This window comes from Ips typographus, unplaced genomic scaffold (genome assembly GCF_016097725.1).
Source record: "Ips typographus isolate SLU unplaced genomic scaffold, UJ_Ityp_2.0 IpsContig31, whole genome shotgun sequence".
NCBI classification, from domain to species: domain Eukaryota; kingdom Metazoa; phylum Arthropoda; class Insecta; order Coleoptera; family Curculionidae; genus Ips; species Ips typographus.
Window position 1 is genome coordinate 60,036 of NW_028098571.1, and position 15,039 is coordinate 75,074.

General features: G+C 33.4%; 1 protein-coding gene across 1 annotated transcript; it reads right to left on the reverse strand.

Moving 5' to 3' along the window:
• Positions 1 to 1,598: 1,598 nt before the first annotated feature.
• On the reverse strand, positions 1,599 to 11,223 carry LOC145739499 (uncharacterized). The gene is made up of 2 exons (XM_081994901.1): positions 10,834 to 11,223; positions 1,599 to 5,791 (listed from the first exon to the last, which is right to left on the reverse strand). Exon 2 carries the CDS (start codon positions 3,528 to 3,530, stop codon positions 2,295 to 2,297), a length of 1,236 nt encoding a protein of 411 aa, XP_081851027.1. The 5' UTR covers positions 3,531 to 5,791; positions 10,834 to 11,223; the 3' UTR covers positions 1,599 to 2,294.
• Positions 11,224 to 15,039: the final 3,816 nt, after the last annotated feature.

The window sequence follows — 15,039 nt, forward strand, 5'->3', positions numbered from 1 at the left end:
GCTCGCTACCCTCTTAGGATCCCAGGCTGAAAAGAGAAGGGTTCTCTCGCAACTTGAAGAGACCGTTAGAACCCTTAACCCTATCAGTTTACTACTCGGTCTTTTGGTCACACCGTATAAGAACACCTTGCGTGCCCCCCTTTACGGTGTAGCTGAAGGGCTGAACTAGACTCGCCCTCCTCGTAACTTTCATGAAGGAGTCGGTAAATACGGCGTTAGTAGCCCTTCTAATTTGGGGGTAAGAATAACTTCACTGTATTCCTTATTTTAATCATTTTATAATAAACGAGGCTTGTCTGTGACTTAAGTTGTTTCTCTACCATCCCTCACTACGCACCCTTAAACGTGACAATATCAGACTGAAATTGATTTTTATCATCTGGTATAAAATCTGGATCGTCATAGTCTTCTTCACTGCTATTCTCAGCAACTTCCTCATCAGAATCAGTCTCTAGCTCTCTGTCCAATTCTTGCTGTGGTGGTTGATCCCCCACTGAATCAGATACATCTGACTGTTCTTGATTAAAACTGTACACAAAATCAAAATTCTGAGGTTTTGTTTCCACAATAATAACGTCACGACTTCATTGGAAGATGAATTATAAAGGCGGTAACCTTTAACTTCACCGTATCCCACCAAAACCATCTCTTTTTATTTTTTGTCCCATTTGTGACGTTTTTCCTTTGGTATGTGACACATAACTTTACTACCAAAAACGAAAATCAGCAACATTTGGTTTCTGACCAGTCCATGTTTCAAAAGGTGTGGTTTCAATACCACTTACTGATGGTCTATTATACAAGTTCACTGAAGTGTTTACAGCTTCAGCTCATAATTCCTTTTTGAGATTAGCATCAAAAAGTAAGGATCTGGACTTCTCTACAATAGTCCTGTTCATCCTTTTTATCATCCCATTTTGTTCAGGAATATTTTAGATTTATTTTTTAGATTGGTTTTCTGGTGTAATATGTCACATTTTTGTACAATTGCTTCAAAATTCTGGTTGCAGAATTCTCCGCCATTATCTGACCGCAAACACTTTACTTTTCTGTTTGTTTGATTTTCTGCAATGGCTTTGAAAAGTTTAAACATCTCAAAAACTTGATCTTTTCTCTTCAGGAAAGAAACAAACAACATTCTGCTACAATCATCCTGAGAAAGTAAGAAATATCTGGACCCACCTAAAGATTTGACCTCCATAGGCCCACAAACATCAGCATGTACTTCAAGAAAAGTACTGGCCATATTTTTACTACTAGCAAAAGGTATACGTGTCTGTTTTCCCTCACAACATATAATACAAGCTTTTGTCTTTTCAAGTCCTAGTTTTGTTCAAAAAATGATAGTTCAAATGAGCAAAACCTCTGTGCCAAATTTCACTAGATATGGTCTCAGAAACTGCAAACAACTATTAACATTATTGGCAACATAAGTTTATAAACATTCTGGACAAGATCTGCAGTTGCTATAAGTTCATTGTCACAGTTATGAACTTTACAGTTTGTTTCAGCAAAAACTACTCTAAGTTTGTAGCCTATGTACCTGTTGGGTGCTTATTCTTAAAAAGCACTTTTAAAAAATTATTTATTATTTTAAAGATTACACTTTCTAATAAAACAAATAAAAATAATATTACTACTAACTCTTAACACGTATAGACGATAATAGACGCAAATTGACACTTTGATACTTAATTTATAATGTAGTTCAGCTGACTTAGCTTTATTGCACAATTCAACTATTATAACTATTTTGTACGCTATTTCCGTTAAGCTGAGTTGGCAATTTAATGGGTCGATGTCCGCTTCTAGATGGTCTTGGTGGTGACCATGAAATAACAGCTCCCCTTTTTAGGCAAAAGTTGGAGCCATGCAACAACTTTTATGGATCAGCTTGAAGTTCAAAGGATTCATCAAAGGATGGTTCTGGGTGGATGCTAGTCCTTCTTCTTGGTAGTAGCTTCTTCCATTGGGTTTGTTTAAGTTTGCTGTGTTCAGTCTTTGGCGATGGCGGTGGTCCACTATTTCCGGTCAGGCAAAGTTTTGGGGACCTTTTTTTCCTACATTTGCATAAAATAAGTGCAATGATGATTAAAACAATAATTACGATTAAAGCTGTGGTAAACCAGGGGTAATGTTTTGTAATAAAAGGTTCTTGGATAATTTTGTCCAATTCTTCAGAGTATTGATTCAGTCTGTGTTGGGCCACGTTCAAATCGTCAGAGTTAATCTTGCTTAATTGTAGAGGCTTCAAATCAGGAACGTCAAATTGTGCTGGTAAATGTTTGCAGCAATCATAGGAAATCTTTACAGGATGGCTTCGATACGTAACGTTCTTCGACGAGATATTTTGAATGAATTCTAGTACTTCCAATAAAGGCATTGCAATTAGGTTGAGTTAGTTTGATTATTGAGTTCGTCTTCAGTATCTGCGATTCTGGGTTTCGGCTTCCGCATCGTACAGTGACAGGTAGTGGTTCACAGATTGTAACTAGCCATAAGTTGTAGTGAACTTCTTGAACGTTGTAGTCGGTTGCGACTAGGACTGACGTTTGACATGTTCTTGGAAGAACATTCTGTTGTCTCAACAGTTGCGCTTCGCATATAGCATCGCTGTCGATAGGATACTGGAGGAGGTTAGAGCAGATTTTCACTTTTGTCTGCAGATTTTTACAATTCTTTAAATTTTGAAGTGATACATACAATAAAGAATCATCATCTCTCGCGATGTAATTTTTAGTTGTTTGAAGAATATGAAACAAACCTGTTCGATTATCCAAAATTGGGATAGGAAATGGTCTAAAAAGTGTATACGTTTCAGGTTCTACTAATGGAATAAGAAGAACAAAAACTACTTTGTTTTCTGATTCGTAGGCTTCTAATTCAATAATATCAAGATACTTAGCAACACTTGAAGTGTAAGTTGGTAAAGGAAAATTATTTTTAGATAATGTTCGTGAAATTTCCTGGAGAGAAGTGATTAAATCAATAGGAGTGATTATTGAGCTATGCAAGATTTTTAATCGAGCAAAGGTGATGACATTTAAAATATCATCAAGATAGTTTTCCAAATATACGTAGCTTTCCATTAATGATTGACAGAAATTTAATACTTTTACTTGTGCGTCATAAAAAGCTACATCATCAGTAATGTGGTTTAAAGCATACTGAATAGTTGCTATATTTTCATTGAAATTTTTCTCGTCTCTTTGGAATTGCTGAATAGTAGAATTAAAGTTTCGTAGGACTGAACTTGTGACTGATATTTGATTTTTAAGCAATTGTTGTATCTCGTGTTCGTCGTGTGTGACTTTATTAATAGATTCGTTAAAATATTCGCCATCAGCGTAATCTAAGTCTCCTGTAATGGATTTAAAAATACTACCTATGCCATTGACTAAACCTCGTTTACTACGAAAAGCGTAATGGTTTGTATCAGCTAAAATTTCTTTATACTTTTGTTCCACTGAGCTGGCAGTTTGCCTTATGAGACTAACATGAGTTTGAATTTCAACTTTAAATGATGTCATACGGAGTGAAGGATCGTTAAATGATGTTACTAAATCATCAAGTATCTTATTATTATCGCGTATACTGTTGCGGATTGCTTGAAGGTCTTTGTAAACAAGAAGTGTCCATTTGTCATTTGATATTTTAACTGTACCTGCTTCATGGTAAAATATTCCTATAGTATTATTAATGGGGGATATGTTGAACTGAGCGATGACTTGCGATGTAATTCCGAGGAATCTGGAAAGGAAAACATCTAGTCATAGAATGGTTTCATTCTGTCGAAATTTATTTTTGAAATCGAGTTAGTAGTTAGGTTTTTAACTTTAGCTGAAGTTTCATATACTTCAATAATTTCAAAAGGACCATTAAATTTATTATGGGATTTATCTTTCATTTGAGACTCTTTAACATACACTTTATCACCTATTTTATATTATAATATTTTATATTATATTATTTCTAGTTACTAAATTATCAAATCTGATTTTAGCTTTTTCTTTTTGTGCGATGGTTCTTGTTCTAGCTACTTTATAATAATGTTCCATGCGATTGTTTAAATCTCTGATGTATTTCGAAATCAGTTCTTTTTGATTATAAAGGGTTTCTGGAGGTCTACTGGAGGTATGTCCGAATACTAATTCATAAGGACTGAAACCATGAGTTTTGTGTTTTTTGTATTATTATAAGATATTACAGCGTATGGATGAATGTTAAAAGGATGTTCGTCAGGATGCTCTGTTTTGTTAATATTGTCACGTTTAATTTATGAGCCCTTTCGGATTCATTAATTAAACTGACTCACGACGTTAAACGTCGTGCCGGGATCTCAGTTTTAAGGATGGAATCAAACACTGAGTTTTCTGTTAAACACTTAAATCTATTAAATGTAGTATACATAAATGGGTCTGCACAATACGGTCACTAAAAGTTGACAATTTAACAATTGTACTTACATAGATGCATAAGCTGAGGACTTAAAATTTTCTGGCGGCTGGCTTAGTCACTTTCGTGTTGAAACAGTTTGGGAGAATGGACTACTTGATCTTCTTGACCGAGGAGAGTCGACATCTCGATTTCCTGGTTCAGCTGGTCGCACTACTGTCGATTGGTTCACACTCTCCCTATACTGCTGAAATCGGCGTGTTTTATACCCGATTGATCGGCTGACGTAGTTTGTTATTGTTCGTCGCCTATTTTTCATATTCCTGCAAAGCAGGTGGTGGTGACTCATCACCGATATGGTGCACTCGGTGCATGACACACTCGGTGCATCGTGGTGCGACCTTGCCTCGTGCGCTTAATATTTCGCAATCCTCGAATACTCTTATGTTTTTAAGTTAATAAGTCCATCTTTTGAATTAATGGATTTTCCATTCGTGACATATGCCTCCGCCCCAGAAAAACTGGTCCCCAGTTTTAAAACAAAAGATACTATATACTCTCCTTAAAAACAACCATCTCGAAAAAATATCTAACTTGTAACAGTTTTATACAATTAAACCAAAATTTCAGATTGACGTACATAAAGACCATTAGAACAATCGATAAGTTACGGTACTACTAAGTACATTATGATTAAAGCATAGTACTGCTTATGATTAACACAAATAACTTACTAACACTAATAAACCCAGAAAAGGATAATGGAGTAGATTTATACAGGGCTTAACATTATTGTTAAGCCGAGAATAGTTCACTCTTACCACGAAGATGTTCACTGCGCATAACTGAATGCCAATATAATGTTACGTATTCCTTATTACTTGCATCAAATTGATGGATGTGACGTGGGTAAATGTCCAATGACGTGTTGGTATTGCGTGTGGACTATGTTGTATACCAACGTCAACAGTCGTGGAAGAAATTAAATGTCTTCAGCAGAGCAGGATCAACGTGTGGTATTATTTCGATCTGGCTTGTTGACTCTCATGTATCGTTTACATGAAATAAAAATAGGAACAAAGGTTAATATGTGTTCATTAAGGCTTAATATACTTATATCCAAAGTATACTCTGCATGCAGTGTTACGTATTACTTCATAAAGTTAATTGACATGTAAAAATAATCAGAAATCCGGTCCTGAAACTAAAAAGTTTGAACTCCGTAAGTATAAGACGCTCTAGTTTTCATTTTATGGAAAGTAGAACGTATTTGCCTGTTTAAAAAAAAACAGAAATATTAACCGTCTCTAACCAACTTCAAATCCTTTTGGAGAAGATTGTTCTATCAAAAATTGGATGTAATGTCCTCAATCAAATGCTTTTCCCTCATTGATTTCTGTAAAAATAAAAATATGTTATTAGTATGCAAACGCAAGTATTAAATGATTAACTTAAATCATTTCTGGCTTGGTGTATTTTTAATAAAAAATAAACTCTGATTATTGCATTACCACAAATTTTCATTGTCCGTCTTAGTTTCACTTTGCCTTACTAAGCGGAATCAAGGCTAAAGTTTGTCATCATTCGGATTATCAGCCGGACGATAAGCAGCGATGTTCGCTTTTGCTTTAGTCCAAGAGCTGATGTATTTTTGTGTGTAACTTTTTATTTCGTGTGGTATAATTCAAAATATACCATGTATCTGTCTTACTATTTTCCAAATAGTATAAAAACCAGCATAGGTAATAAGTAGTCTGTTGACATTTTGACCGTGCAATCCAGTCTTTATTTGTCAATGTTCAATAAGTATTTAGTATTTAGCCCAGTTTTATTTAATAAAGTCTACAATTAATCCATTTACTCATACAATGAAAAATCACGATATAAAACTCAAGTGTACACTTTTTATCTTTTATAATATCAATGGCCATTTTTCTTAATTATTCTCATATGCTAAAAATTTGCATGTCAAAATGAAATTACAATGATATTTATCCATACGCAGTTTTTTGTGAACGTTCGTACCGCGATGACTTAAATAACAAAGTGATCACCATCTGCCTGCGGCATAAGAAAAGAATTATCTAATCATTTGGTTAGGTTACGTACCTATATATCGCATTTTTTCATGTGCACAAAAAACAAAATATATCCTACTGTAGGATATTTCATTTAAGCAAGTAAAAGCAGATTATTTTTATAACTTAGTTATGAGCATTATGAGTTATGACTTTATCGGGCTTGTAACTTGTAACTCTGAATTGTTCAGCAGTTCAATGTTTGTTTCAAAAAGTAGTCGTAGTCAGTCTGCTAGAAATTTGTACAACCCATTGTACCTCGTAATGAGACGATCTTATAAACGGAATTAAGGTAAACGATTAAAGCAACTAATACGCAAATTTCCAGGATAACGTATAACCGGTTGCTGTCAGGAATAGGAATCTCCGTTGCCTGAAAATATTGACAAATTTAGCTACCTTATATGGACCCAATTTCAAAACCTAATAAACGTATGTATAAGGTTTAGCATACACACAATCATTTCAGCCTGCTACTAATTTCGCATTCAACGAGTATCTTTGGTTCGTTTCTTAAGAAAAATTCATGCACCGCCCTAACATCGATAACAGCAAACAATATTGCTGTGTGGCACTAAAACAAATATTTCTCAACATGTACAGACCTTTCTGTATCAAAAACTTCTCAACTGAGAAGGGAAAAATCAGAAACAACTACTTTGAGAGCTAATACTCCTACCAACATTGAATTATACTGTTTTTCCTGTTGAATTCTTCAGTATTTAAATTACTCCTTTATAAAAGATACCAATATTTTTTCATTGGCAATTCAATAATTATTTCATTTAATTATGAATCCTGAGCTGGACATCTTCGTACAGATGCACCAAAAATAGTTCAACTGCATGTAAGTTGAAACTTTATTACTCATAAAACTCATTACAATGGGTCGGTTAAAGAAACAAACTCTATGTGCCACTTACATAATAAGGTATTACGCTCAGCTAGCGTTTTTCACCTTAATTATTTAACATAATAAAATTCAGCTGAAATAAATTAAAAATAAAGTCACATTATCATGATGTGTGGGTCTTATCGTCTCATTCGAGTAGTATGTGTGTTGAATGTGTTAAATATCACTTCAGAAATACTTTATTACAAATGTATCATTTACCATTCGTAAAAAAAAAAAAAAAAACTTCACTTTTTAAATCAGTTGTCATTTTTTCTATAGTAAAATCAAATTTAATTATTCTTAGCCAATACAATATTTCGGCTTGTTATTTCATGTAGGTAAATTATCATGTGCATTTAGAAAAAAAAAAACATTAAAATTCATCAATCAGCAGTTTTCTTATCGACACCTTCGCGGCGATGCGACGAGACGAGTGCAATAAAGCAAGTCGGTCACACCGGCACGCGGCGTCAAATAGAACTAATTAGTCTGCTTTACTTTATTTTCCACTAAGGTCGCGATTTTTGCAAGCGACCAAATAATAACCTTCGATTTTTTATGTACTGTTCGTTTTCAAACGATGGAAACATATCGAAATCCTCTTTAACTCTGCACTATGCTTTTATTTAAAGCTGGTACTACACATAATAAGTAAAAAATTATTTGTCGACAATTAGAAGTTTCATTCCGGCACACTTTTTGTCGTTGTCGGGAATGCTTGACCTCGACATCGAAATAACACAATCCGCTGTTTTACAGTGTGGATTTTATTTTTTAACTTTCGATTTAGAAGTCATGTAAAAATTAATTTAATAGCATGCTGCAGTATGTAAAATTCATTTTTTTTTCCTCAAAATATTTGATTTTTCAGCTTAACTTTTATACAAACTTCTACTAAATAGAAATGCTAAAAGCATACATTTTGCTTTGAATATTGTAATCCATAAAATTGGGATACAGGGAATATTACATTTTTTAATTCGACTTGGTCGGCTGTGTCTCTATTTTGGTGTGAAGTTTTACGAGTTGATTTAAACATCGCAACTTTTCTTCGATAATCTATATTATCGATTTCATTTATGTTACTTGTCTGTAAATTAGGATGTAACATTTTCGATTGAACAGGAAAATCGGACTGAAACTTATTAGCAGTTTTTGATTTGCGTTTTTCTGAAATGCATAACATTGAATCCTTTGTCGTATTTGTATTGATTGATTTATTAACGTCGAATTTACCTATAACAGAATGCTTTAAAATAGGAACTGTTCTAAATCCCTTATTGACAATTTTAATGTATAAATTGTGCCCATTTTGCAAAAATGGTGTGTCTACACACAGATTTCTTGGACATAAATAACTGTCTCTTTTAATAAAATTGCATTTTGTTAAATCAGGCTCATTATTCGCGGTTTTCAATCGTAACGTTATTTGCTTATTTGGTTTTACAATATACTTTCGAGCAACTTTCAATTTTATTACAGGTTTTACTGTTTTTTCGACGTCAGAAATTTCTACACCCATTAGATACTCTTTCTGAACTTGGTTTTTAGATGTAACATCTAAATCAGGTCGATTGAGAATAACTGTTACTTTATCGTTGTTGTTTGTTGAAAAACTAAAAATATTTTTATTGTAATCAATCATTGCGTTAAAATTTGATAGAAAATTATGTCCCAGAATTAAAGGTTTAGAAAGGTTTTTCACTACTAATGCTTCAACCTCCAACTTTATGTTGTTAATTTTTAGAGTTACTTTTGAAGTACCTATTGGGTTATGGTACCTATGGGTATAACCTCCTACTGAAGTTAATTGGATTTTCTCTGATGATAAAGACATGTTAGTTATAAGATTTAAATCAATTAAATTTGGTTCACATCCTGTATCTAAAATTACATCAAACAAATTGTCTTCGTTATTTATTGAAGCTTTGATTGACAATAAATTGCTATCTTTACTGTTTGTCGAGTTTAGAGCAACTTCATCGACACTTAACATTGAGTTTTCACATTTACTAGGATACTGATGTGTAGAAAAATTCTTATTTTGTCCAAAATTGTAAAACTTGTTGCTACCTCGATTAAAATTTTGATATTTTGGTGAACAATTATTTCTGGTATTACTATTTCTTATACCTCGATTTTGATCAAACCTAGAATAATTTTGCTTTTCTCGTGACACATTTTGATAGTAAAAATCATTTTTGTTTAACTTGGTCCCTTTGTAATTATTATTTCCACAATAATTGTTGGACTGAAATTCACAATTTTTACAATCCTTATTTGGCCAAGTACGATTAGTACTGTATTTGTCAAATTTGTTTTTCAACCGATCATTACGAGACCGAAAATTCATTCCGTCCGAAATGTAAAATTTACTTTGCCGATTCATTTGATTAAATAATACACGCTCTTTAATATCACTTATTTTCAAGACTAGTTGGATACATTTCAAAACACGACGGATTTAAACCGTTTTCAAAATAATCTCTAAAAGTTTCAAAAGACATATTTGGGTTAATTTCATTTGCCAAGGTAAGTAAGTCATAATAATAAGTTTTAATGTCTTCATTGTCCCGATGTTTACGCGTGTTTAATCTAAATTTCAGTTTACGAAATGGCTGATCACCTGCGAATTCTTTTAGAAAATCTGTTCGAATTATTGCCCAAGTATTCAAAACATTTTTTGAATCATTTACATATTTTTGATACCAAACTTGTGCTGGTCCGTCCAAATAATTATTAAAATATGAAATCTTTAAAGAATAAGTCCAGTTGTTTAATCTTGCGGACTTTTCATATTTATTTAAAAATGTAATGGGGCAATCACTTGATGGATTAAACGTAGGTGGACACGTAAATTTAGGGATGGCCGGGGTTTTTTGTTCGGCCAGTGCTGTACGTAAAGTTATATTAGCCATTAATTTCTTGACTTTTTTAACATAAAACACGATCGTTTCAGTAATACCGACATGCTTTTAACAATTTAGAAAACGAATATTCAAAATGACAATGTAGGACAAAATTAATTATGCAAAAAGAAAAAAAAATAATATATTTTTGTTTTAAAGAGGTAATTTTCACTCACGATGAGAAAAATCAAAAATATTTTTTCTGGTTTAAAAATTCACTTTTTTTTTAACAGTGTTATACACAAATTTACACACATTATTTTCCTGAATCTGTATCATACCCCAAAAGAAAAAATAAAAAACTCAACTATTGTTTTTCATCCATCTCAAAACAGACCGGCGCCTCCACCAAATGTCACGTTTAATTTATGAGCCCTTTCGGATTCATTAATTAAACTGACTCACGACGTTAAACGTCGTGCCGGGATCTCAGTTTTAAGGATGGAATCAAACACTGAGTTTTCTGTTAAACACTTAAATCTATTAAATGTAGTATACATAAATGGGTCTGCACAATACGGTCACTAAAAGTTGACAATTTAACAATTGTACTTACATAGATTCATAAGCTGAGGACTTAAAATTTTCTGGCGGCTGGCTTAGTCACTTTCGTGTTGGAACAGTTCGGGAGAATGGACTACTTGATCTTCTTGACCGAGGAGAGTCGACATCTCGACTTCCTGGTTCAGCTGGTCGCACTACTGTCGATTGGTTCACACTCTCCCTATACTGCTGAAATCGGCGTGTTTTATACCCGATTGATCGGCTGACGTAGTTTGTTATTGTTCGTCGCCTATTTTTCATATTCCTGCAAAGCAGGTGGTGGTGACTCATCACCGATATGGTGCACTCGGTGCATGACACACTCGGTGCATCGTGGTGCGACCTTGCCTCGTGCGCTTAATATTTCGCAATCCTCGAATACTCTTATGTTTTTAAGTTAATAAGTCCATCATTTGAATTAATGGATTTTCCATTCGTGACAATATTGATCATTTCATTTAGTGTAGCATGAAATCTTTCTATTGAACCGTTTGATTGGGGGTGACTTACACTTGAAAAAGTTAATTTTATATCGAAAAGGCGACAGAGGTCTTTCACGAGTACGTTATCAAATTCTTTACTACGATCACAGTGTATTCTCAAAGGAAAAATACTACTAAGGTATTAGCAATATTAGAAGCTTTTTTATCAGATGGGGGGTAAGCTTGAAGGGTAAGTTTTTGAAGTTTCTGTGACAACTAAAGGAGTACTAAGGTTTTTCCTACAAACTTTTACTTTTTGACAAGTTTCACAACTCTTGATTAGTTTTTCAACATCTTTGGTAAACCTGGCCAATTATACTTCTCTTTGATTCTTTTAATGGTTTCATTTATGCCACGATGTAAGTTATTTTTCCGCTGTGATACTTATTGGGATTTGGTCTGGCTCTGGAGTTTTGACAATATTTTGACATAATATGTCAAAATAGAGACATTCATTTTCAAATGTTATTTTAAAATGAATGTCTTTATCAGCTAAAATAAAACATAGCATTTCAGTTATAGGTAACTGTATGTTATTTTCTATACAATACGTTGTATTCCGTTCAAATTTATCACGATCTTTGTATAATGTGAAAAAGAGAACTAGAGCTACGGAGTCGTTGTCGTAGGGCAACGGGATTATAAAATATTTGCGATCTTTAACACTTTTACTAGAAACAAAATTAATCGAAAATTTCTTCTAATATATCGTCAATGATTTTATGATGTAATTTTTCAAGTCTATTCCTCCGAAAGAATGTGACAATATTTTTATGGGATTTATCCAAAAGTTGTAAATTAGATATTTCGATTTTTGAATAATCGTTCATAGATGTGGTTTTATATAAGTGCGTAAATGTGTTGTATTCGTTAGTTACTTCTTCGATATTTATTTCATTAAAACTGTCATCTTCAAAAAGTGGATCTTCATTATTAGTAGATGGTCCAGCTTCTTCGTTTAAAGCAAAATTTCGAGTCCTGGTGTGAAACATGATTTTTATTCTTGATAATGCATCGGCATTGCTATTAATTTTTCCGGGTTTGTATTCGATCTTATAGTCGTATTCTTCTAACTTTAGCCGCCAACGTGCTAAGCGACTTCCGGGGTCTGTTATTGAGAAAAGCCATGTTAAAGGACGATGATCTGTAATGAGAGTGAATTTACGGCCAAAAAGATATGGACGAAAATGTTTGACTGCCCATACGATTGCGAGGAGTTCCCTTTCAATTGTGGAGTATTTTGTTTCGGAACTACATAAAGTTCGTGAAGCGTAAGCAATTGGAAGATCTTTTCCAATAGGACCTTGGGATAAAACGGCACCAATAGCTAATGAACTTGCGTCCGTTGTAAGCAAAAATGGTTCATCAAAATTTGGGTAAATTAAAATTGGATTTGAAGTTAAAGCTCTTCTTAATGGGTTGAACGAGTTTACACATTCTTCATCAAAATTAAAGGTAACATCTTTTGGAAGTCTTTGCAAAATTAGGGATGAATCTTCGGTAGTAACCGGCAAGACCTAAGAAAGATTTAATTTCTTTAGGTGAAGTAGGGACTGGAAATTGTTCGATACATTTTACTTTTTCGGGATTGGGTTTTACGCCATTTTGAGTGATTAGGTTTCCAAGATAAGCAACTTCTTTTCTTAAAAATTCACATTTATCTGATTGGATTTTTAAGCTTTACGTAGACGCTTAAAAACTTCTTTTAATCTAAAAATATGCTCATGAATAGTGGGTGAATAGACAATAATGTCGTCCATGTAAACTAAACAACGTACATTTTGAATACCTAAAAGAATGTTGTCCATGACACGCTGAAAAGTGGACGGTGTATTCTTGAGTCCGAATGGCATACGAACAAATTCGTAAAGAAGCAGTTTTTGAAATATCTTTTGGGTCTACCTCAATCTGGTGAAAGCCAGAAGCAAGGTCAAGTGTTGTGAAATATTCACACTTGCCTAGTTGATCTAATAAATCGGAAATATTTGCTAGGGGGTATTTGTCATCAACTGTCAGTTTATTGAGTTTGCGATAGTCTATTACGACACGCCACTTCTGTTTGCCAGAAACATCTAGTTTTTTTGTGACATCCCATACAGGGGAAGACCATGGAGATGTAGAATGACGAATAATTCCTTGATCAAGCATTTTGTTAATTTGGGATTTTACTTCCTCTTTATGAATTTGCGGATATCTATAAGATTTTGAAAATACAGGTCTAGCACCATTAGTTTCAATTGAATGTTTTATTTCGCTAGTAAAAGATAAGATATCGCCATCGAGATAAAATATATCAGAAAATTCAAGACAAAGTTCAGTGATTGCACAATTTTCTTCGTCATTAAGATGATCTGTTCTAAGTTGCTTTTTTATTAGCGAATGTCTGTCTTGTGAAAGGTCAGTATTACTGTCGGGATTCAAAGAATAAACAAGTTCGTTGTGTTGGGATTCGGGGTCAAATGGTTCTATAATAAGGTCTGAAAAATCAACAGTTTTATTTATTACGTTAGCATTTATTACAGATGTCAGGAATTCACCTTGTTCATTGACTGTAACTAAAGCATTAGGTAATCGGACCTTATCTTTTTCCTGTGCATGGAGAATTGCATTAGTGTTAATCAGATTGCATTTTAACTTGCAAACTTTTTCGGTTCGACTTTCATTAGAAATTTTATTTTTATGATCTTGATTGCAAAAGGAATTCTCTTTATTTTGATTAGTAGTATTTGAAACGAAACTAGGGTATGAATCGTTAGTGACTTTATGTAAAGGGATAGTTTTGAAATTTGTGATAAGTTTTTTCGCTTTCAAATCAACAATACAATTATAATGTTCTAGAAAATTTAAGCCTAATATACCATCAAAATCAATGTCTAAATCGCAAATGTAAACTTTATGATCAATATATGTGCAAAAGGGATATAAACGGATTTGGTGATTAAAACTTATTGATCTGTTATTCCTTGTACGGTTAAATATTCAGCATTCCTGCGAGGATAATTTTTTACAGCATTAGTTTTAAAAATTGATATTCCTGCTCCGGTATCAATAAGTAATTTAACAGTTTTTGAAGCGTCGTCAATGTAATAAAGATTCTTAGAATTGACTGTTAAGAGTGGACTTAAAGAAACATTTGTTCTGAAAAGTTCATGTTTGGGTTCATGTTGTCTAGGTTCAAAGTTTGAAGTTGAGATTCGATTTCTGAAACTGGGTTTGGAATTTTAGATTTTTCCGGGGGATAATTGCTTGTTGAAGCTAATTGAAAATCCTGACTGTTTTCAGTTTCGTTGACAAATGAGTCATTAAAATTTTCATTTTCAAGATAAGAGTCAGTCTCATCCAAATACTGTTGGAACATATCAGTTTCGGGTTGTTCGTTAAAATCGGGGTCGTTAGGAAAATCTTCATATTGTACATGTAAAGTTCTTTGAGGTGGATTAGAGTTAAAAGGACGTTGATACGAATTCAGTCTAGAATGAGTTGGTCGATATGATTGTGTATTACTATTGTTATTACTAGGTCTTTGCATACCAGCGTTTGTTGAAAGATTAAAAAATGGTTTTTGGAAGTTAGAGTTGGGTTGATGGAATTGGTGAGGCCTTTGATTTAACATTTGTCTACATTGAGATGAAATATGACCAGAACACCCACAATTGTTACATCTAGGGATCAAATTGGTTGATTTTTGAATATTTGCAAGTAGTTTTGAATTCAATACTTGAAGTCGATTATAAAAT